Source organism: Hippoglossus stenolepis, chromosome 19, assembly GCF_022539355.2.
Source record: "Hippoglossus stenolepis isolate QCI-W04-F060 chromosome 19, HSTE1.2, whole genome shotgun sequence".
NCBI lineage: Eukaryota > Metazoa > Chordata > Actinopteri > Pleuronectiformes > Pleuronectidae > Hippoglossus > Hippoglossus stenolepis.
Window position 1 is genome coordinate 6,592,121 of NC_061501.1, and position 21,565 is coordinate 6,613,685.

A 21,565-nucleotide genomic window follows, 5' to 3' on the forward strand; every position below is an offset into this window, starting at 1 on the left:
TTTATTGCTACAGATTTATTCCGGCTTTCTCCCCGTTTTATTTAAGCAATCCAGTAGTCTACTGAGATTTGCATGCCCTCAAGAAACATAACTGCTTGCGAATGCAGCAGGTTACTTCTGCAAAATCAAATCATGTACAATAATTGCAACTGCATAAGTTCAATTTTCAGCCTGCCTATATGCTGTTGATCTCTATATCAACCTCACTGGCTCCGTCTCTTCTGTGTAACTAACACAAATTTATTATAGCTCATGAGAAAAGCTGAGCTTGCTCTTTTTCTTTTTATGAATTACGATGTGTATCTTTGAGCCAGTGGGTGAGAGAAGGGGATGTTGTGGTACTATGATAAAATAAATGAGCATTTATTTCAGATTAATAATTTTGAGACAGCTAACTACTGTCCTTAAGTACAGGAAATGTATATGATCAGTTTAAGCTCTAAACAATAAATGTTAGTCTTCTTTTTTCTACCTTTGCTCCCTCCTTGCCAGCAGCACCTGGAAGACCCTGTTCTCCTGGTGGACCTGGGGGTCCAGGGTGGCCTCTCTCACCAACAGGACCGGTCTCTCCAGTGGGTCCCTGAGAGGATATCACACAGTTTTATATTATTTACGGTTCAACATATCAACAATACCATATAAATCCTTGATAAAAAGGCACATGAAATCCTTCTTATTAAAATGTAACATTACATTACCTGGGGTCCAACAACACCTCCTGGGCCTGGTGGACCAGTTTTGCCTTGGAAACCCTGAGAGAAAGATGACAACAGGTTTATAACAGCAACAGAAACACACAGTGTATCTAATGAAGTCAAAAATAAAGAAAGCATATTGATTCCACTTGAGTTTGTTTCAGCCGATAAGCAGTGATTTAGGTTGTGGGTTTTTCCTTGATGTAGGATCAAGAGGCTTTTTCAGGTTATGTTCACAAATCAAGGACAGATTCTGTTATATTGAAATTCTGGGCAATAAACCGCTGCAGGTACTGTTCATTATCTAAAAACTGCAATCATTAGAAAGTTGCTGAAAGAAATAGGAAACGTGGAGATGAGACAACGATCGTGAGGTGGAATCAAACCAGACGTTCAGGCGATGCATATTAATCTTGTTTACTGTACCTGAACATACAGCATCTAACAGCACCAGATTCCTTTAATCAGTGTTGACAAAAACAACCCAGAGCAAAAAGCCTAGTATCCAGATACCTGACTCCTTAGAGACGATAATGATGCTCAGATTCCTCTGAATGTGTAATTATGCATCTGCTAGCTACCTCATAAACCACAACTTCATAAGCCAGTGGTATTATCATTCTGCCACTGTAGACCTAGATTTAGTTATTGCTCAGTTTCAGAGAGGTGACACACTCTATATATATCCTTATTAGGCAATGCTAACTTTTTAATATTGTAGGTCTAATAATGGCATTTCATAGTGATGTAATTGTGTAATTTATACCATATGAAGACGAGTGATTGGTTAAGCTTAAAAACAATATTGATCTTGTTTCAATTCTTATTGGTTGCAAAAGTAAATTGCATGATACTATGTTACGGAATTTTCTGATTTCATAGCAAGTTCCTACTATATAATCATACACTCTTTTTGGTTCTATAAGCTTCAGGTGGTGTCTCTAGTCCTATAGGTTACAGAAATACCTTGTAAAATGTATTTTGAACTATGTAATTTTTGGGACTGTGGAAGTGGTCTCAGAGTTACCACAGAGACGGGTGAAAACAATACCCTGCTTGCTCGACTCTAATAATAATAATGATTGTCCTTTAAGAGTTAACACAGCGTTCTTCAAGGTAAATCACAGAAGTTGAATGATAAAGTTATGCTACAAGTTTCCTGATTTGCATTACAGTGTTTCCTATGGATATGTTGTGATTCAAAGAGCAGAACAGGACAAGGCAAAAACGCTATAGGACTCAACACTGTAGCACAAATCAGATGAACTTCCGTCTTCTGGGAACGGAGCAATTCAATCTGCATTGGTTTGAGTCTTTTCTCCAATTACAGTATCTACAATCCAATGACTCTACAGTGTATTCGCCAAATGCCAACCCAGCACGAAGCTTAGAAGTTCACTGAATCAATACAGCAAGAGTCTACAGATGAAACAAAGAAAGACTGGTAACCTTAACAGAGATCTCATAATGCAATGGAGACCAATCACAATCTGCTAAATGCTAGTGTATTTCCAGGCACGTAACTGGTTAGTGATGACAGACAGTGATTAGCATTGAGCTAATGCTCCATGGACAGAGTGCCGGTTGTACGCTGACTTTTCATTCTGATTCCCGACTGATCTTTGGATCCCCTGGTCATCAAACCCCACATGTTCCGCTTTTGTAACTCATTTCATCTGTAACTTGTTATCCCACAGCCAATCAAAGTCTTTAAACCCCAGCTCTGAGAAGGCCGATCCTGACTGACTTACTACTCCAAGCTCATTGATCAGTGCGTGTTGTGAGTTATGGTGATGCAACCCTCAGGCCGTTCAGTTACGGCATCGACCCTGACTCACAGACAGCAACTCAAATCTTTATCTGCACTTCCTCAAATGCAACGTGTGTTGCCGGGGCTTTGAGCGTCTTTATTGCTGTGATCAATTCTCATATTGCATGCTTGTGAAGCCTGCTCATCAGACCATAAATCTACAGCCATAAACACCTTAATGAAGACTCTTGCGTTGCTACTTGTATAGCAGCAGAGGCAGGGAAGCACTCGTGTGTGTGTGTGTGTGTGTGTGTGTGTGTGTGTGTGTGTGTGGTGTATTACGTTATCTATAGGAAAGAGGCAAGCGGTAAGGGAAGCTTTAATGATAGAGGCGATGATCTGTCAAGCTTTTAGTGGAATTTATTTCCCTCTGAGCCTCATCAAACCAAGGTGCACCGATGCATACCAAGTGAGGGGGAATCGAATCCGAGAGCAGGAGATTGCAACTAGGTGTGATCAAACCAAACTCTGCTTGGTGTTTTCTTTTGTTGTTGATGAATTCTGTGTCTTCTGGATACGGCGTCTATGCATCATCGGTGCAGATTTAGCACAACCATTTCTCTTGATAAAAAAAACTCCATGCTGTCGTAAAACAAATATTACTTAGTGTTGTTATTGCTCAGATATTTTAGAGAAGGAATTGTCACAGAGCCTTGTTGCAACGGGACAAAAAGTTCAGTTTCCTGCCAGTGGATATTTGTAAACTTGCCAATTAACAATAACACAGAAGAAGGATGTTTCCCCAGCTTCCTGTTGTCCATCAGTGTCTGAACTGTCTGGCTTTCCTCAGACAGAATGAAGTGTGTGAGTGTGCATGTTTGTGAGTCTATGGAGACAAGCAGATAGTTCACAAGGGGCTATATCATCAGACTTCATGTCTTTGGTAGACATGTCTGCCGCTCTGCCCCATGTGTATCGCTGATTCAAATCTCCTGGATACAAGAGCAATAGAGTTAAGAAGTGGAGGAGGAGTGTGTCTGTGTTGTGGTGTAATTGTGTGTGTGTGTGTGTGTGTGTGTGTGTGTGGGAATAATTTTCATTTTTTTTCACTTTCATTTTTGGAAAAACTAATTCTAAAACCTATAAAGGAGGAGATACAATCCTTTATTTGCAACCGCTGTGGAAATATAATGAATCTGTCCCGAGTGTGAAAAATAACACTGAGTTCCCAGCGCGACGTGAGGTCCTATGTTTCCAGACTTGGTGAGAGGTTAGAGGCAGAGGCCACACAGGATACTCACCGTTTCTCCTCGCTGGCCAGGGTGTCCGGGCAGCCCATCTTTTCCAGCTGGTCCCTGTGTAGAAATTAAAAGTCACTTCTACCATGTAACCCAGTACATTCACTATCATCACATTCATATCTGGTTGAGAATGATGGCACCTCGAAATTGTCCCTGGTGTTGGACTAAAGGTTTATTTTTCTGAGCAATGAGATTTTATTGTTGCAAATTTGTGCAAATGCTTTGGGCGCAATATACAGTACAAACATAATTATAGTTAGACTAACGGAACACTAATGGAAAAATAACAGGCTCTGTTTTTTGTTTTTTTTTAAGAACCAGATCACTGGTTGAAGCTATGAATCTAAACCTGAATCGATAGGTGGAAATTACCACTTGTCTACCGCCTCAATTGGAGACTGAGAAAATGGGTTCTGCTTCAATAACAGTTAGATTAATGATCCCTGCACAGATTTATGGATATTGCTATATATTACTGCATCGCACCCAATGAACTCCTTAGATTGAATCAATCGTGACTTATAAGGTTTGCAAATGAGGCTAATTTGCTATTAATACAGTAAAGGAAGTGAGAGTGTAGACATTGTGCCCCAGGAATGAGCTTCAAACTGCATAATTTCCACGCTTCTTTTTTTTTTATGTTGAGCTGTCGATGGCTTATATTGGTGGAGGAGAAATACTCACAGGGGGGCCCTTTGGTCCAGGGAAGCCCACGGGTCCCTGGGGTCCTTGAGGTCCCTGCAATCAGCACAGACACAGATATATGAGAGATGCACAAAGAAAGAAAAACACAAAAACACAAAATGTACCAAGAAGATTGGGAGCTGCATGGACATCGTGTGGATGTGGTGACTGTGACAGAAAATGAACCAAAATTATAAGGGTGAGTGAGTCACTGTTCATCAGCCCACGGAGTCTATGCTCGTAATACTGATTCATTACAGGGAGCACGCTGGAGTGGCACAATGCATAAAAGAAAAGGTTTCATCCCCTGTCCTGCTGCAGAGTAAAGTGTGGAATCATAAGGTCTCTCTGTCTTTTCATTAGTCCAACTTGGTTTAATCTTACAGTTAGCAAATGCCTGAGGAGTGATATTTTTTTAAGGGGAAGATTTCCGTCCTTAGTAAGCGAGTACTGCTTGATGAGGTAAAGGTCAGCCTCTTTCAAATCCACAGGTTAATATCAAAGGGCAAAGGGCTGTGATCATGTAATATAAACCAAATCATAGGGAATCACTGGATGTGTTTCCCGTGTACTTCACATTAAATGACCCAGAATGATCGTATTGTATTCTAACATATTGTTAATAATAATACATTTATAAATCTTGTAAGTTCCTCACCTAATAGAACTTGTGACGTTTTAAGAAGGGCCAATTATATATGTCATTGCAAACTGTATACATACACAATAGCTATTAGGTTTAAAGCGGCAGAGAGATAGAAAACAAGTGAAAACGAGACAGAAAAAGAGAGGAAAGTAGAAACCAATAAAATATCCGACACACAGAACGAAGGTTTGGATCAGGAGGAAAAACTGGTCAGTGCGAAACTTACACAACATAACTGACGAGATGTTCATATTCAAGAGTTGTGTGTTGAAGTTTGTTTTACGGTGAAATATGTTGATGATGTGAAAATGTGTTTCTGGAAAGGTACAGAGTATATTGTTGAGGAGTTTGGCATCTAGGGGGGTGCAATATAAATCACATATGAAAGTCCTGTGAAAACCTGAACTCTATAAGAAGCTCCACACGTTTTAGCCACATGTTCCCGGAGAACGTTTAACCCCTGATACTTAAATTGGGGTTGATTGATATCGAGTAATATGCACAGATTTGATATTATATTTTTCAAAACAAGAGATAATGATAGTCTAGGCGTAAGGCACCAACTCAAACACCACCTCAGTAGTGTTTTGCAGATGAGTGGTTCTAAGTCTACTGGGACTAAACTTTTATTAAATGATGAGTCACCTTGTCCTCACTGAGTTACTGTACCTGGCTGTGCGGCCAATATAGAAAGCAAGAGGTGCCTTTACAGTGTTTGCTTACACTCTTGTATCCCTGTTATGTGTTTTATCTAACAGAGGGGAGGATGTTCTCTGACAGGCTCCCTGTCGAGCTCTGTCAGAGTCGTAATAAAATCTGCTTCTCCGTGTGTAGCCTGAACACAAACTGAGCTCACGCTGCAGCTGCCTGTTTTGTTTCATGTCTTCCTTGGATTTTCTTTGTTAGGCAGCAAAAAAAAAATCGAATTGCTCTACAACTCCACTGGAAATATAACGGGTATTAAATAAGCTGGCACCGCTGGAAGGCTTTTACTGTGAAGCAACTGCAGAGATTGTTAATTTTGCCACTGAGTTCGCCACCCAGGGCTTCCACACTACGAAGAAATCATCCTGTAAATCTAACTCTGGACCATTTTCTTTTGTCTTCTGTTTGATCATCAGTTCAAAACGCTTCGGATGAGAGATGTACTTAATTAAAACTCTGAGGACTGAGGCCGAAGGGAAAGAACAGTTATACTGCTGTCTGTAAGAGGAAGATAGGAACATGAAATTTAGGATAAACCCCAAATCACAGAATAAAAAGTTATTCTTCCTAAAAAAAAACTTTCGGCAGCTAAAACATTTTCGTTATTGATTAGGAACTCACAGTGGGACTATGGTCATTTTTAAATCCTTCTCATTATCTTTAAAAGCTGGAGGATTTGACCAGAATAGAAGCTCCTCTATTGAAGAGAATTCACACTCTGACATCTTAATAGTAGAGATGGAGCCACTGTAAGCGTAATTTTTTTTAAAGCGTGGACTGAAAACGTATTTCAAAATGCTTGTTTGTTTTCACATGCATTGGAACCATCCCAGACTGTGTGTTAATATGGACTTACTCTCTCACCGGGCGGGCCTGGAGGACCATCGTGGCCTGATGTCCCCTGAAACACACAAGAATATATCATCAGTGAACATTTAGCTTCAATTTTACATTTTGCATATGTGGCGAAGGCCTTGGTGGAAGCAGTTGAAGTTCAGATATACGTATGTCACAATGTTCAATTTAAGTTTCACTTTTATCTTGAATACAGTGTTTCACTAGTGCAACCCAGGGAGAAGCCCGAAGTCAGTGTGACAGTTTTAGAAATTGTACCTTGGGACCTGGTTTTCCTGTCGGACCCCTGGCTCCTCGTCCACCGCGAGGACCCTACAGAGGAAAAAATACAAGTTACAACCGTGTAATATAATGAAGTCAAACCGTAACACTGTCAGTGTATATATATATCATTCAAGTGGATAAACATTAAAAGATGACTTAACACTATGCGATCACAGTACAGTACATACCGTTGGACCTCTTTGACCTCTTGGACCAGCTTTACCTGCAACACCCTATTGGAATAATTGTTGGAAAAAAGTACACTTTAGTTAATTTCTTCATGACAACAAAAAGTCCCAGAGTTGTGTCTTCACAGCTACAGTAAGCACTCTTTGAATGGAGGTAATATTTCCACTGCTCGGCTGACGACAGCAGCAGAAACAGCCGCCAAATATAACCAGTGAAAACGTTTCTACACTCACTGCGAAATGGTTTTCTGCCTCTGAGTCGACACCGGACGAAATTTGATTGAGAAAAATGTATTTCATACTTTCGTAGATGTTCTTCAAAGTGTCCCTGAATACTCTGATGTACTCAGTTGCCAATAATCAATAGTTTTAGTCAAACCTGTGCCTTGAACCATTTCTCGGCACTCAACACTGATTTTTCCAAGTCTAGAAATCCGGGTGTTTCATGGAGGCATGATTGTGTCCACGTCTTTTGTTTTGTCCTTCATAATGGGAATACATTTTCTTTTCTGGGAGAATATGATGGAGTGGTGACTTTCATACACAAACAGGCAGAGAGAGTGTGTGTGTGTGGGTGTGTGTTTACTTACCCTGGCTCCTTTCTCTCCGTTGGCTCCAGGGAACCCAGGGAAGCCGCTCGAGCCCTGTCAATAAGAGAGGGAGATATGGAGGGAAATGAGAAAATCAAGCGAGAGGCTGGGTGGGTCACTGCATGCATGATAATGAGCGTTCTTCCTGTATTTATCTGCACTATTATTGAACGGGTGGATGTCATCCCCAGTCACTTTCACGCATTCAACACCATGTAAAATCCCTTTGAATTTAGAACAAGCTTTGTCATATTAAACCAAATTCAACACTTTCCTTCCTCTTGAGATTATTAAAGCTCTCTTTAATGGAGTCAAAATGTTCTAATCAAAAAACACATTAAGTAATATACCTGCAGGTAAAAGTTTAAATCAAAATGATATTTCCTGCCTTCCATAGACAACACATCAAATTCCCAAACTCACTCACTCTCTCACACACACACACACACACACACACACAAACACACAGGAGGATTTTAAGACAAAACGCTTAGCACAGGGCCGCTGTAAACACAAGATAAGGTGACATTTTTTCTTTAGCCGAACATAGGATTTTAAAAAGGGCTTACCTACTGTGCAGCGCCTCACCAAATGTTGCATTGGTAACATTGAGTAAGACTCAAATCAGTAACTTTCTCCAGATGTAAAATACATCACTCTTCTGCTTTGTCTAATAAACTATTGTCTCTATAAATGAGTAAATCTTTAACGTTTTTGTCATCATGTTTTGAGATTAGGAGTTGATTTTAAAAGCCCTTAGAACAACACAAAATTCAAATAATCAACTATTCCCACCAGAATAAGTTGATTGATTGTTTGATTGATTGATCGATCAATGTTTTTTCCCCACTGTGCAGTTTGTACTGATACTTTATATGGTAAAATATATTGTTTCTAAAATCCATTTACACGCAATTAGTAAACTGTCCAATGGGAACGTTTTTCTGTTTTGTGTCTAGTGATAAAAAAAACACTAATGCAGATTTACTCACCTTTGGTCCTTGTCTTCCTGGATAACCTGGTAATCCTGGGACACCAAGTTTACCCTGAGAAACACAAACAACACACGTCAGTACAAAAAAGAAAATAGAAAACATCCTTAGTAGTTTAGCTATGTTCCCTTTTCCCTTAAAATGTAAATATCTCAAATGAGAATTACAAACTGAAAACTTAGGGAGCTGAGAGAAGTAGCTAGATTGTAAGAAAGATGGTCATGTCAGCTCCAATACAATAATTATGTTAGGGCTGTACTTGTATTTATACACACAATCTATACAACTACAATTTGCTGAAGTCATTCTTGATCAGTGTAGAAGATATATAGGGATGCTGATTATCCATGCTCAAAAGGAATCTAGTTTGCAGCGTCTATTCTTTTAATGTGCCTCAGAGTTTTGGTAGTTTTGTACACAAACCCAACTGCTGGGATACTGACGAATATTGACGTTTTTTAGCAATCAGCTAAAAAGGATAATCACTTATTGACTTCATTTGTATTAGCCACAATGTAATGCAATCTAATGTACAATAGAAACAACTTCAAGTCAGCATGTATTAAAATTAGCCCTGAGGTGAAAAGAATGGTTTCCAAGGAGATGCTAACCTGACTAATCCAAATGTCTAAGTCTATGAATGGTCCCAAAATATCATAAATGCCAGATGAGCTATTCAACAAATGGAATAATAAAAAGGATAGACTCCAACTAAGGCTATTAAATCTAAAGTAGGAAAGAGGAGGGTTAATGATAATCCTAGTTCAGATCAGCAACACAGTTTCTCTGTGGCTCCTTTTCGAGCTGATAACATCAGGTCTTCCGCTTCAGTTGCAATTACTGTATATTCAGCGAAGGTTAAAAAGTCAAACAGGAGAAGAATCAATTTCTTAGAAAAACCCATCTGAGTTGGACTCCGTGCATCAGCATGTTGGTGTACAGCTGCATTCTAACGTTTGTTTTATACCCAGGTGAGCAGGTTATTGATTAAAGATGTGGTGTGGAGAAGATCTCAGATGGGTCTAAAGAAAGAAATTATCTTGCCATGTTTTTACATGTGCGAGGAGTTAGATAATATTTAAAAATATATATATTTTCTGCAACAGAATCGTATAACGTATCCACACATAAGAAACTGTACCTCCACTGTCTGAAACTGCAGAACTACCAGACATGGAGAATTGATATAAAAGATAATATCCAATGAAAACAACAATACAAGTGCTTAATTCAAACGGGTTATGTCAAACTTGCCCTAATGTTCCAGATATTTGTGAAAGTGCTGAGAGGGAAAAGTTGCTTTAATTTATTTATTATGGGGCTGTATAAGGTTATAAGGCTTATAACTGGAAATAAAATTCCTTTAAGTGCCAAACTCTGAGTAATCAGAATATACCCTGAACACTTTATTTGAGGTCTGCAGCAGTTGCTACTCAATGACTTTACACAGTCACAAGCCAAAAAGATTTGACTGCACCCCAATGGAGCCTGTCTAACTTTGGAGGGACTAACTTATATTGTAAAAAGGATAAACAAGAACTTCACTCCTGCTTTGAAGTCTGATATTTTGAAATGTCATCATTTTGAATGAAATGTTGTGTTGCTACAGTTGCGGGGAACATACTCACTTGTTGTTGACTTATTAATGTTGATATTTATTGAGTTAATTAGAGCACACAATTACACACACAATTGGATTACCTTTTCTCCGGCAAGTCCAAGGGGCCCTGCTTCTCCGTTGGGTCCAGATCGACCTTTAGGACCCTCAGGACCGTCCTCTCCACGGGACCCAAGCATGCCGAGCTCTCCCTGTAGCACGAACAGGGAAAGAACATTGAGTTGACGTCAATGTTTTCATGCGTATTCATGAGACTGTTGATGTTATTTCAGTCAAGCTCCTCACCCGGTCTCCTTTGATTCCCATGTCTCCCTTGAAACCTGGGAAACCGTCCTCGCCCTAAAATCAGACAAAGAAGAAGTTGACGCATTTGCAAGGAACTGGGTATTTCATTCCATTGTCATTTCAAATCATCTATTAATTTCATCACATCTCTTCATCACACAGGGAAACAGAAATTTATTTATTTTACGACATGTTGTGTTTGTTAAGCATCTGTTAAAAATTCAGCCTGCTCATGTTCCCTCTGTGTATCACAGGATCGATGCTGCTCCCTGCTGGTCAGACTGTAAAATAGCACGTGTTAGGCCCTCCTGTTTAGCTGTTGTTCGATGAGTTGTGTTGTATTAACATGATCTACATTAAGCACCAGCATTAGTCTTAGTTGGGATTTGGATTATATTATTTAATTATAAAATTGTATCAAAGGCACATGTTTTACATTCTTTTAAGTAAAACTAAAAAGTTCGTAGCTCTGTCAAACAAAACCAAATGGATGCTGAAGGTCACTGTACAAGTTCAGCTTGATCTTTCTTTTCTTTGACACGTTGTGCTTCTAGTCTGTCACCTGTCCATGTTTGAGACCCTATCTTATGCATAATGCAGCACTGAGCATGTCTGTTTCCAGCAGCTCGCTTCACGAAGACCATACACACATGCGCACACACACGCGGAGACACCTGAGGTAAGGCACATCCTTTATTCATAACAAACCCTTTCTCCTCAAGGTTTTGGCTTTTGAACCTCTTGCTATAAATAATTCAATAAAAACTGATATGAATACCTGTCACCGCAGTCAGAACAACACCCCTAAGTCAGATAATTGATTTTATACAGCGGCATAACTGTATTGATCTTACATAAACGTCAGGCATATTAAAAGGGAGCTTGGATTAATCTCTACATGGTGACACACACGCGCAAACACTTCAAAAGCGCTCAAGATGGATCGCAGTGTTGTTTGAAGTCCCGATCATTGCAGCTTTACAAACTTCAAAAACCGATTGAGGGTCACGCTAAGAAAGTCTCTGTCTCCACTGAAGATTACTATCGACTGACCTCTGCATGGGGCTTTCAGCCACTCTCTGCAGCTCAAAGGGTTCAAAACAAAGTTGGGAGTGCAAGTAGTGGCCACAGCAAGAGAAAGAACAACTGGGACATGCATATACTGCTAATATACCCAAACTTTTATTTTACCGTTTCACCTTCTTTTCAAAGTTCGACAAATCCTGTCTGAACCGCAATAAAATTTTGGTCTTTGACAGAAATGAACCCTTTGAAGTAAGTCTGATTTAGTCGGCTAATTCAATTTTATCAAAGAGCACAAGACACAGACCTCAGGTAGATTTATAATATTAGAGGCTGGGAAATGCAAAGTTCACAAATCAGAATGAAGCATCTGCTATGTTTGTACACTATTTTGATTCAAAGTTAATTATTTCCAGAAAATGTGTTGACAACCGCAGAACTCTCTGTCAACAAGGTTCATTTATTTTGCAAGGACATTAGTATACATATGATTCATGGCCTCTTTTGGCTCAATGGCTTCAGCCCAGTGAAGGTGGGCTGAATTAAGAAACAATGGCTTTACCTTCTCTCCCTTTCCTCCCTTGAGACCACGGACACCATCAGCTCCCTTTTGAAAAAGAAACATACAACCATGAGAAACACTTTACAGTTATGTGCGACATGAGAAAAGAGAGGACTTGCTTAAAGGGTCACTTTGTTAATCAAATGGCAACATGGTCGAACAGAAACCGTACCTTCACACCACGAGGGCCGGGATAACCGATTGGACCCTGTGGACCGTGTGGACCCTGGAGAGAAGAAACAAATGAGAACTCTTTATCAGAATATAAATGTAGGTTCAATTTATTTCAGCTACTGTAGCCGAGAGGAGTACTCTTTACTAGTTTTTTTTTTTCTTTTTAACTGCAATTATGTTTTAAATATACTGACTAGTTTAAGTAGTAGCAAAAGACACATCAGTATGATAAAACCTCTGATGAATGAAAATGTTATTTACTGTTCCCAATACGAATGATTGATAAAACGTAATTGGATTTATCGAAACAAACATGGTTTATCTTTGGAGTGAGATGAGTTGTATTTTATAAATGATTTGTATCTGTATATAATCAACTATTTAAAACATCATGTTTACTTGGATAGAATGATATCAGCACACGTTCAATAAACCTACCTGTGCTCCCTTCTCACCAGTTGGCCCCTCCTTACCAGGATGACCCTGTAAAAAGAACAAGTCACACAGTTGTTTAAGGTGGTGGTTGCAAGAGAAACATTTAAACTGAACATAAGGACGCAAACAAATCTGTCTTATTCAACTTTTGAATGAAACAGTTGCAGCATCTTTGCAAACAAGCAGAGCAGCATTATATTTTCAGCTGTGATAAATCCAATACAGCAAACATGGTCAGAAACTTAAATATTTTATCTGATCCAGCAACAAGACAGGATTTCCCATAATGCTTTGAGTGAGAGACAGGTCAGTACGTTCCCACTGCACAAATTCAGGTCACAAAGGATTGTTGTGCACACTTTTCTTTTGTTTGCTGTTTGTTGTGCACACAAACAGCCGACACATCACTGCACTTTTATGTGATTATCGGGGCACCATAGCAGGATAAGTGATGTTGTGTATGTCAGTAAAGAAAAGGAAATTGGACTGTCTCTGTGGCAGTTTGAGACACTTGTGTGGCGGCCAGTGTTGAGTGATGAAGTAGGTGAACAGCTCAATACACCCCTCTTCCTCTACACACACACATATATATGTGTAGCTGCAAACACCTGGCACTCCCAGCCTGAGGGGCCTGAGGGGAACTGAGGGCTGCCTGCTTCTTCAACCTACGCACCTCTCACACTGAGGGCAGAGGCAGGAATGACAAGAGAAACTACAGGTCTGGAATAACAACCCCCCATAAATGCTTTGAGGGATCTCTGACACACAGTGCAGCAGTATGTTACAGGTCAGTGTGTGTCAGGCACCTCAAGGGTACAGACAAGTTTCTTGTTGACACTAATAGTCATGGTTTAAAAATGAAAAATTTGTTTTAAAATAAAATGTATCAATCGAAAAAAATGTCATTGGTATAATTGAAAAAACAATATTTAATTTCACTGTTATGTTGAAGATAGTCAGATATGTCTGGCCATAAATGAAGTCACTAACTTACCCATGCGATTCTTGATTCTGACCTTAAGTTTTATTTTCTTCTCATTTTCATAACATAACAAAGACAGCTCAGGAGAATGGTTAGGATTGTTTTCTTTAATTCAAGGATACTGCAGCCCTTTGTTTACAGCGGATGGGATCATTGTAATTCCAAATTCAGTGGCTGCCTCAAATATCCAGCTTGCACAAAGTCATGCTGCCAGGGTTCTCACAAAAACAAGAAAATATCATCATATTCCGACTGTTTTTGGCTTCCTGTCACTGGCCGCATGTGGCTTTAAAAGCACAGATAGATATTGCCCCATCCGACACTGCAGACCTCCCCTCTGTTCGCCAGCTCGTAGCCTGAGATCCGATGACCAGTTGTTTTTGTCCCCAGGTTCAGGGTGGAGACAAAGTCAGGCGCTGACCTTTAGCCTTTCACTAGACGAACAACTCCGGTGTCCTCTTTTAAAGCTCTATTAAGTCATCTATATCCATAGATAACCTTTATTTTTACATTGGCTTTTTATCTTGCCATTATAGTTCACTTATTATTTATTTCTATAATCTATAATCTGGGGTTTGAGAATATGTAAAAATGACAGTTCGGCCTGTAGAGAAAACAATGTCACATACTACCTGACCTGAGTCCTAAGCACACATATTGTGTTAAAAGCTCAATGAGGATATCATCGGCCATCAAAGTGAATATAAAAAGGGTCATTCAAAGGTCTGATCTGTGTTAAGACCTGCTGGTTGAGCAAAGGTTATGTCCACGTTTACTTCCACCATTTTAGCTATTCGCTCAACAGGGACATTATACCACATCCTGTGCAAGTGTGGGACCCTCTGTGAGTAAAGTGGTGTCATTTCTGTGTTTGTTAAACTCATACTGTGTGTACATGGGAAATAGGAGTACTCACAGGAGGCCCATCAGCTCCAGGTAATCCAGCCAACCCCGACCTGCCGTGAGGTCCCTGCATGAGGAAAAGATGATGAAAAAAAAGGTCAGAGGTCAGGGGGCAATGTCAACTAGATTCCAGTGCAGCACAGTTATTCTGCACTATTGAACATTTGACATTTTTTTGATCGAAGGCAAATAAAGTTGTTTTAATCATACAAATTCAACTCAAGGTAAAAGTCAAACAAGCAAAAGCGACTAATCAATAATTTCTGATGACGAAATATGAGTTCTTTAACTGAAACCATGATATTTCCTCTGCGTTATTAGAATGGCACATATTGTTCTAAATTCTTATGGAAAACCAAAAAAAGGAACCCACTTTTTCTCCGGGTGGTCCAATGGGGCCTTGTGGTCCAGGAAGACCCTGTGAGGAAGAGACAGATAGATATACATGAGAGCCTGTTGCCATAGCAACACCAAGCATGCTCAAACACGTGCGCGCACACACACACACACACAAAGGCTGGATAAACTAAAGTTTGTTAGAGCTGTAAATAGTTGAGCTTGTGAAGGAATGTTAAGCTGGTGTGTTTGTGTGTGTGATGGGTCAGAAGGCGTATTAGCATCTAGCATACTTGTGGAAATACACTTAAATATTTGTGGACATGTTCTGTGTATACATTTCTAGGTGGCTACCTGATGAGTGTGTGTGTGTGCATGTGTGTGTGTCGCAGTGTAATTTGAGGCGCTGAAACTTGCTCCAGCATGTGCGGCAGCTTCGCAGGAATTCCACCAACATGAATAAGATGCTTTCAAATGATTAACCCTGAACCCCCAAAAAAAAAAAAAGTAAAAATATTTCAGAAAAGTGTGTGTGTTTGCGTGTGTGTTTGTGTGTGTGTGTGTGTGTGTTTGTGTATCTTGAGAGGTGGCTGCTGCAAAAGAGAGGGAAGTGTGGGAACCCAGCAGGAAGGAGCATTTTAATGTATTTGAGAACAGTCAATCCAACGTAAATCAGCTTTTCTTTGTGCGTGGAGGTTGTGGTGATACAATGCACTAAAGCCAGGGTGTAAATGGCCCCTGCACTGTATTTACACATCATGTGCAGTGCATGCATCTATTCCTACACACTTTGTGTCTGTCAAGGGGAGCTGTGACATTGCATGATTTCTTTGTTTACCTGTGTTCCTGAGGTTCCTTGCTGCCCAGGTGGGCCTGGCTCTCCTTGGGGTCCCTAAAAAATAAGATAGAATCTGAGAAAACAGAACAATAAACACTAGTCCCAGAGTAAACCCCTTTCCCAAGTATTACCCCGGACTACACACCAGCTGTCTGCCCAGCAACAGCATACAAGACTGTGGCACTAGAACATGCTTGTATTTGCTGTGCACAGTCACAAGTGGCCTCAAAACTTTACTTGTAAGAGGATAAGTTACACTGATTGAATTACTTATTTAAACAGATACAAGCAGCCTATTAATTCCACATTATGTTACCTTTATGACTAATGTAAAGCAGATGGAGGTATAGTGTAGCAGTTTTAGGTTCAGTCATTGCAGGAGCATTAGTAGTCCTAGTGGTAGTTATAGTAACCTGTTGAGGAAGTGATGTAACTTCTCCCTCTGCCCTGCCTCATCTTCTCCTGCCTCTTAACGAACTGTGCCGTGAACCCTTTGTGTTCCATTACATTAAGTGACACATCATGTAATTGCTATAGATAGTGATTCACACAGGGGGCTGCCAGAATATAGAGAATAAAGATCTGTCTCTCATAATAAGATTTTTGAGTGTAAAACATTAGAGCCAAATTAGAAGCTCAATTAAGACAGCACCTGAGGGACATCAGAAGGATGTGTTCATTCCGTTCTGGTATCAAACTGCACTACAGTTGTGGTGGGAAGATAATGATTGTAACAAATGGATACAGGCCATTGATAAAATGTGTCTGATGGTAAATCAGTGCCCCTAAATCAGGATTATTTTCAGGAGCTGTTGCGAAATTTAAACCTACCCTGTCAATAAACTTTATTTATCTCATTATAATATGGCAGAAATAGGGCGGCGGTACACTTCAGCACTTGATCCTCCACTGCGTTCAGCGGTCACTCTCCTTCTGACCTCCTCTGAGACCTAGGAATGGCCTTTAACCTCACAGCTTTGCTTCCTACAGGGGTTTTAACAGAGTAATCTACACTGTTCAAGCCTCCACAAACAGTGAGGTACGACTCAAAGTGTGCACTGATCTGGAGCAATATTTCCGACAGTTTACTGACAGGACGTCATACCATGTTTCCTTTGGAACCTGGAGGCCCGTCGACTCCAGCAACACCCTAAGAGAGACAGATTAGGGAAGATTCATGTTTACCACATATCAATTACAGGAAGTGATGTCAAAAAAGGGAAGGTGAAGGTGAAGTTGATGGTACGTACAGGAGATCCAGGAGGTCCTGGAGAACCACGGGGTCCCAGCAAACCTCTTGGACCCTAAGAAGGGTGAGAAGAAATGACGTGAAATAAAATGCAAATCATTCAATGCTAATTACATTTTCAGTGTGCCACTTTTGCCCCCTAGTGGACACGGCTGTCAATGAGTGATCACGTATCACTTGAAAGGAAGATTTAAGAGGATCTTGTTGCAGCTTGTTGGAATCCTATACATTGAGGAAGGTGCGATGGTATAACACCATCAGAAGCCTTACACTCTCGCCCGCTAATCCTCTTGGCCCGATCTCTCCATCCTCGCCCTGAGGAAAGAAAAAGACACCAGTCAGAGAGACGTTTATTGAACTGGGATTCATTCAACGCTTTCAACACATTTAATATCAGCTATCACCATGGAGAATCCAAAGTTTCATAAGCTCTTATTAGTGAAGGCTTAATCTCCATCAAATCAAACATAGTTGAACGTAGTAGCAGCTTAGTTGTGGGGGTGTGTGGGTATAGTTAGTTTCATGGAGAGGAAAGGTTCATCATAAACCACCCTCCTCCCCAGTTAATAGTCTCCACCCTGCTGCTGCAGCCTGAGGGCTGAGCTGGTGGATAACAGCTGATGTAAACGTATATGTCGGTGGTTCACTTAAGCTCAGTACGGTTTTCCAACAAGTTGTTCGTGGATGTTGAGTAAAAAGAGGAAGCTCTTACTCTCTGTCCATCCTCTCCAGAGGAACCTGGGGGTCCCATTGGTCCAAGCTCCCCCTGAGATGGAAAGAGTGGAAGAAAAGAAGAGAGAGAAGATGAGAGAAAGCGACAGATATGGGATAAACCACCACTGATTTTCACTGACACTGCTCCTCTTGGGGACTTTAAGTTAAAACCTTGTTTCTCCACTCTTCTATTTGTTCTTGCTGTATTACATTGTTATTTGCTTATGCAGCTCTCAAATCTAAAGAGCCATTTAAACTAATATGTTATATATGCCTATATAATGAGGATGAATAATGTATCATTCATGGGGCGGCGTATAGTTCGGTCTGGTAGAGCTGCTGCCCTTTGCTGCGTATCGTCTCCCATTCTCCCTGCCCCCCTTTCATCACTAGATTAACTTTGTCCGATTAAATAAAGGCTGTAAAAGTAAAAAATATACTTAAAAAACTATACTATTTATATGAAAGGAGCAGGTAGTAAAAGATGTTTCTTCTTCCTGCTCCTTTTTTATTCATGGAATATTTATAAATGAATAAGTGTATTGTTTTGTTGGTTTGTTTTTTTATTTTTGGATAACACTTAAATTAACGTAAAAAACTAAACTAAAACCACAGGCTGGTGGAATAATGATAGGAGACATTATATTCATTTAGAGTTATCAGAGCAGTGCACCAGACTGTTGCAGTCTAAATTTATATCCCACATAACTTTGTTTTGTTTTCCCCTGCCCTCCAGTGATGTAATTTCTACTTTCGAAATAATGTGGTTTATTCTACAGACATAGCCTCTGTGCAACAGCCTCACAAAATCTTTCCAAGTTGTCTGATTACTGCAGGCACATTAGTGGAATTAGACAAATTAAACGTCTAATTCAATTACTCATTGCAGATATTCTCTCATCACACTATTTAAGAGGTGTCTCGACTGCAGCCAAAACATCCCAATCTTTTTTGCCATCTACAAAAGACAACCAAAATAAACTAAGAGGACAAATCTGCAATAACTAGAGGATTTTGTTTTGATGCCAGTTTTGTGACTTATCACACAAAGAAATTGTGTTTTGCTCTTAAGCTTGTTTACAAGAGTTATAAAAACAATACTTTGTTGTTGTTAAGGATTCCGTATAAATCTGTTTTGTTATTCTTCCAGTATGGAAATCGAACAGCGGGAATCTGACAAAGTGAAGTGGTGGCATCGAACACCCTGTGCTCACCCTGTGTCCCTTTTCACCAGGCAGTCCCGGGAGTCCATCGAAGCCTCGGTCACCCTGTGATGAAGAAGAGCAGACAGTGTCACCAGTAAATCACAGCATCAAACTCATCATGGCCTGCACACAAAGGCTTTTCCTATTTCTCATTTGAATTCAGTGACAAACATGAAATGAGGCGTGCTGATAGTTGTTACCTTGGAACCTGACTCTCCGGGCATCCCCCGAGAACCATCAGCTCCACCACGACCCTTAAAAAGAAAAAAAGTTAAACATATATCAAGATCTATGTATTTTAACAACCTTGAAATTCAAGAAAATCCATGGATGTTAAATACAAACAGTTTTTAGCATTTCTTTTCTGCTTTCTTGTTGTTACATAAAGGTGAAGCATCATCTAACTTTTTCTAGAAAACAGTTATAAAGTCAAATTATAAAGTATGATTATTTCAAATGTGACCATTTTATCAAAACAATTATGCAATGGTGGTGTTTATTGATTTAAAAGGAAGCTGCTCTTCCTGCTCTTCCTGGGGTGCAGGTAAAATCTTATCAGTAATAAGAAAAATTTAATATTTCTTTAAGCGGCAGACAAATGGAGGATATAAAGCCTGAAGCAGTAAACGTTAAGTTGGAATGAAAGAGCAAGAAGTCAAGTCAATTTTTGCAAACACAAATAACTGGTATTTGGTCACTTGAGAAGAGGAACAGGGAGTCAGTTCTTCAGTTTCCAACACTGGAGGAGATGTATTAAACCTTGTGAAGCTTTCAACATTAAAATCAGCTGACAACTAACCCATGAATCAAGCTTGAATTACTTATTTGCCTATGACTGGTTTATGTTAATTAACCACTTGGGTCTGCCCTGTGACACTGACTGCGGCCCACATCCGTAGTTTTTTCCCATTTGGGCATTTTCAGACAGATTAGCTGACCGGCCATTGATCCGAGAACTGGAGGCTGCGCAGGCCTTTAAGCACATATCACACAATTGTTTGTTGAACTGGAAGTAAGCCTCTCAGCGTTTGAGCAGTGGCCACAAGCACAAACAACCACACAAAAACAAACACAGAGGCATGTGAACACACACACACACACGTCATTGGGTTCACTCACCCTCTTGCCAGCTTTTCCCATTTGTCCTGGAGACCCCTGGACGCCACGGGGACCCTGCAAAGACACAAGGATCACTTAGTGAACGACAGACAAAACAGTTTGAATTTGGCCCCACAGTAGCTGGTGAGGGATATTTTTATGCCTTAGAGCAGTGGAAACACTTTTTTCTCACCTGAGGACCATGGTCTCCACCTTCACCTTTCAGTCCAGTAGAACCATGTAGACCCTAAACAGAGAAAAGACACACCAAATACAGTTCCTTCAGTTTGTCACACATGCACTTTGATGAGCAAAATTAGTTTCAAGGAAACAGCAGATGGCGATGTTTAGCTTAATATGCAGATTATCTATGCAAGTTCATCGGAAGTAAAGGGATCCACACATTCCTTTTGCTGCGAATGCATGAAGTACCTGCAAAGAGAGTCGGAGACATGATGAAGTTCTTAGTAATCACTAAGATTGTTTTTTTTATTCTGGATTGTGTGCATCTGACACAAACGTTGCTTTTGCTTTGTTTCTAGCATATCACGTTACCCTGATATATCTCAAAAGGATCATCAGAGACATGCAGGCACACTAACTCCCCTGGGAGCCTTATGGCATATATTTAAAGTCTATAAGTGCGATCCTAAATTGTCGGTATAGGCCGAGATGTGGGGCACACTGTGTTCTGTAATCTGTCTGCAGACAGGCATGGATTCGAAGCTGGTGATTTGGCAGTTACAGACAGATGTTTTAGAATCATAACATAGCTTTACTGTCTGAAACACTGACATTTCAACATGTAATTTTAAAAAACGTATATATATTTTCAGCTACAAATTTAAAATGTCTTCCACTATTCTTTGCATCTGATTATTGCCATGTATTTTCAGATCAATACACTTGGCCCTTTAGCTTGCAAACAGCAGTTTGGGAAAGTTCCCCGAGCCTTTACCTGCATATAAATAGGGGATCGTGTATCAACAAGCCCCAGAGAGAGGAGGGGAGGGGAATGGGGGACAGAATGACATTTTCTTGGCAGGTACTACACCTAGCAGACAGGCAGTGTGGCCACTGAGCCACCAGGTGTTGATGCAACAGCACATTACAAAACTAATCATCTGCTTTCTTCAGTTTGACAATTAGATAAGTGGAAATATACTGAAAGTCATTTTAAACTTGTTGAAACATTGCTGTTTGTAGAAAGTCACAGAAAAGTATACACCACAGCATGAAGCTTTGATTGAAGTTATCTTCAATTTGATCCAATTGGAGTTTGTGCACATGTGACAACTTTAATTATCAATTGCAAACACAATAGATTGGACAGTAAGCATGAGGTGGAAAAGTTATGTACCCAAATTTACAAGCAACCACAAAATAAAAAAGAAGAGAGACTCACCACTGGCCCTGATCTTCCTGTCAAGCCCATCGGCCCTGGGGGTCCCCTCATAGCCAGCTGCAGGCCAG

At 40.1% G+C, this 21,565-nt stretch overlaps 1 protein-coding gene across 8 annotated transcripts in view; it reads right to left on the reverse strand.

Moving 5' to 3' along the window:
* col11a1a (collagen, type XI, alpha 1a) overlaps nucleotides 1-21,565 on the reverse strand; it is a 75,089-nt gene that overhangs the window by 27,881 nt on the left and 25,643 nt on the right. For all 8 annotated transcript variants that reach the window (XM_035142942.2, XM_035142945.2, XM_047337896.1 and 5 more), the window contains 26 exons: nucleotides 21,498-21,554; nucleotides 20,286-20,339; nucleotides 20,114-20,167; nucleotides 19,195-19,248; nucleotides 19,004-19,057; nucleotides 17,788-17,841; nucleotides 17,346-17,390; nucleotides 17,077-17,130; nucleotides 16,932-16,976; nucleotides 15,827-15,880; nucleotides 15,026-15,070; nucleotides 14,666-14,719; nucleotides 12,771-12,815; nucleotides 12,331-12,384; nucleotides 12,159-12,203; nucleotides 10,574-10,627; nucleotides 10,372-10,479; nucleotides 8,671-8,724; nucleotides 7,679-7,732; nucleotides 7,089-7,133; nucleotides 6,895-6,948; nucleotides 6,638-6,682; nucleotides 4,431-4,484; nucleotides 3,747-3,800; nucleotides 699-752; nucleotides 473-580 (listed from right to left, as the gene is read on the reverse strand). In XM_035142942.2, coding sequence (XP_034998833.1) covers nucleotides 473-580; nucleotides 699-752; nucleotides 3,747-3,800; nucleotides 4,431-4,484; nucleotides 6,638-6,682; nucleotides 6,895-6,948; nucleotides 7,089-7,133; nucleotides 7,679-7,732; nucleotides 8,671-8,724; nucleotides 10,372-10,479; nucleotides 10,574-10,627; nucleotides 12,159-12,203; nucleotides 12,331-12,384; nucleotides 12,771-12,815; nucleotides 14,666-14,719; nucleotides 15,026-15,070; nucleotides 15,827-15,880; nucleotides 16,932-16,976; nucleotides 17,077-17,130; nucleotides 17,346-17,390; nucleotides 17,788-17,841; nucleotides 19,004-19,057; nucleotides 19,195-19,248; nucleotides 20,114-20,167; nucleotides 20,286-20,339; nucleotides 21,498-21,554 — 1,452 coding nt within the window. The remainder of the gene's footprint in view (nucleotides 1-472; nucleotides 581-698; nucleotides 753-3,746; nucleotides 3,801-4,430; nucleotides 4,485-6,637; nucleotides 6,683-6,894; nucleotides 6,949-7,088; nucleotides 7,134-7,678; nucleotides 7,733-8,670; nucleotides 8,725-10,371; nucleotides 10,480-10,573; nucleotides 10,628-12,158; nucleotides 12,204-12,330; nucleotides 12,385-12,770; nucleotides 12,816-14,665; nucleotides 14,720-15,025; nucleotides 15,071-15,826; nucleotides 15,881-16,931; nucleotides 16,977-17,076; nucleotides 17,131-17,345; nucleotides 17,391-17,787; nucleotides 17,842-19,003; nucleotides 19,058-19,194; nucleotides 19,249-20,113; nucleotides 20,168-20,285; nucleotides 20,340-21,497; nucleotides 21,555-21,565) is intronic.